At 39.2% G+C, this 1,176-nt stretch overlaps 1 protein-coding gene across 1 annotated transcript; it reads left to right on the top strand.

Moving 5' to 3' along the window:
* The first annotated feature begins 6 nt into the window (after nt 1-6).
* Nucleotides 7-792, top strand: LOC103212958 (olfactory receptor 7A10-like). Its single transcript, XM_007958865.2, has one exon. The coding sequence runs from the start codon at nt 22-24 to the stop codon at nt 790-792; it is 771 nt and encodes a 256-aa protein (XP_007957056.2). The 5' UTR covers nt 7-21.
* The last annotated feature ends 384 nt before the right edge of the window (nt 793-1,176 follow it).

The raw sequence follows: 1,176 nt of genomic DNA, 5'->3' as shown, positions 1-1,176 counted from the left end.
CTCATCATCTTGGCCATCATCATGGACTCCCACCTCCACACACCCATGTACTTCTTCCTCTCCAACCTCTCTTTCACAGACATCTGTTTCACCTCCACCATTGTCCCAAAGACGCTGATGAACATCCAGATGCAGAATAAAGTGATTACCTATGAAGAATGCATCACTCAGATGTATTTTTTCATCCTTATTGGAGATTTAGACTGCTGTCTCTTAACAGTGATGGCCTATGATTGGTTTGTGGTCATCTGTCACCCCCTGCACTACAAGGTCATCATGAACCCCAAGTTCTGTGGCCTCCTGCTTCTGACAACCTGGTTACTCAGTGTCCTGGACTCTTTGTTACATGGCTTAATGGTTTTGCGACTGTCCTTTTGTACAGATTTGGAAATACCCCATTTTTTATGTGAACTTAATCAGATCATACAACTTGCTTGTTCTGACACTTTCCTCAATGACTTATTGATGTATTTCTCAAGTGGATTTCTGGGTGTTATTCCACTCACTGGGATACTTTACTCATACACTAAGATTGTGTCCTCCATTGTGAGAATTGCATCAACAGGGGGCAAATATAAAGCTTTTTCCACTTGTGGATCTCATCTATCGGTGGTTGCCTTGTTCCATGGTACAACTCTTGGAGTTTATCTGAGTTCTGCTGTTACCCAAAACTCTAGGGAAAGTGCAATAGCCTCAGTCATGTACACTGTGGTCACTCCCATGCTGAACCCCTTTATCTACAGTCTTAGAAACAAGGACATAAATCAGGCCCTAAGAAAACTTTTCCACTGACAAATATTCTCTATGTAACAGAATCATTTTTTCTCAAGATAAGAGAACTGGTCATGAGGAAAAGAACTCAAAATTATGAAAAACTAAATCAAGATTATTTCATCATTTCATAAATGTGCATTTTTAACAGATTTCAATCTCCTTCATTTAATACAAGATACGCAATTCTTACTTCTGTATTTCTTACAGAAACTTTTTTTAAATGAAAATCTTCCCTTCAACAGAAAATCCCTTCAAGGTGACTGCATATGATTCACTATGAAACAGAACTTCCACTGTTGACCATGTAGTACCAGCATACATCTATCCCAAGGGAATAGCATCATTATTGTTCTCAACCCCAAGAAGTTCTCAACCCCAGATTCCTATTTTGGAAAGTCTGTT

Source organism: Orycteropus afer, unplaced genomic scaffold (assembly GCF_000298275.1).
Source record: "Orycteropus afer afer isolate SDZICR_OR568_19922 unplaced genomic scaffold, OryAfe1.0 scaffold01178, whole genome shotgun sequence".
Classification (NCBI taxonomy): Eukaryota; Metazoa; Chordata; class Mammalia; order Tubulidentata; family Orycteropodidae; genus Orycteropus; species Orycteropus afer.
This window is presented reverse-complemented; position numbering and strand designations above follow the sequence as displayed.

Excerpts from the sequence above, each read along its gene's own strand:
- LOC103212958 (XM_007958865.2), top strand. The coding sequence starts at position 22 with ATGGACTCCCACCTCCACACACCCATGTACTTCTTCCTCTCCAACCTC.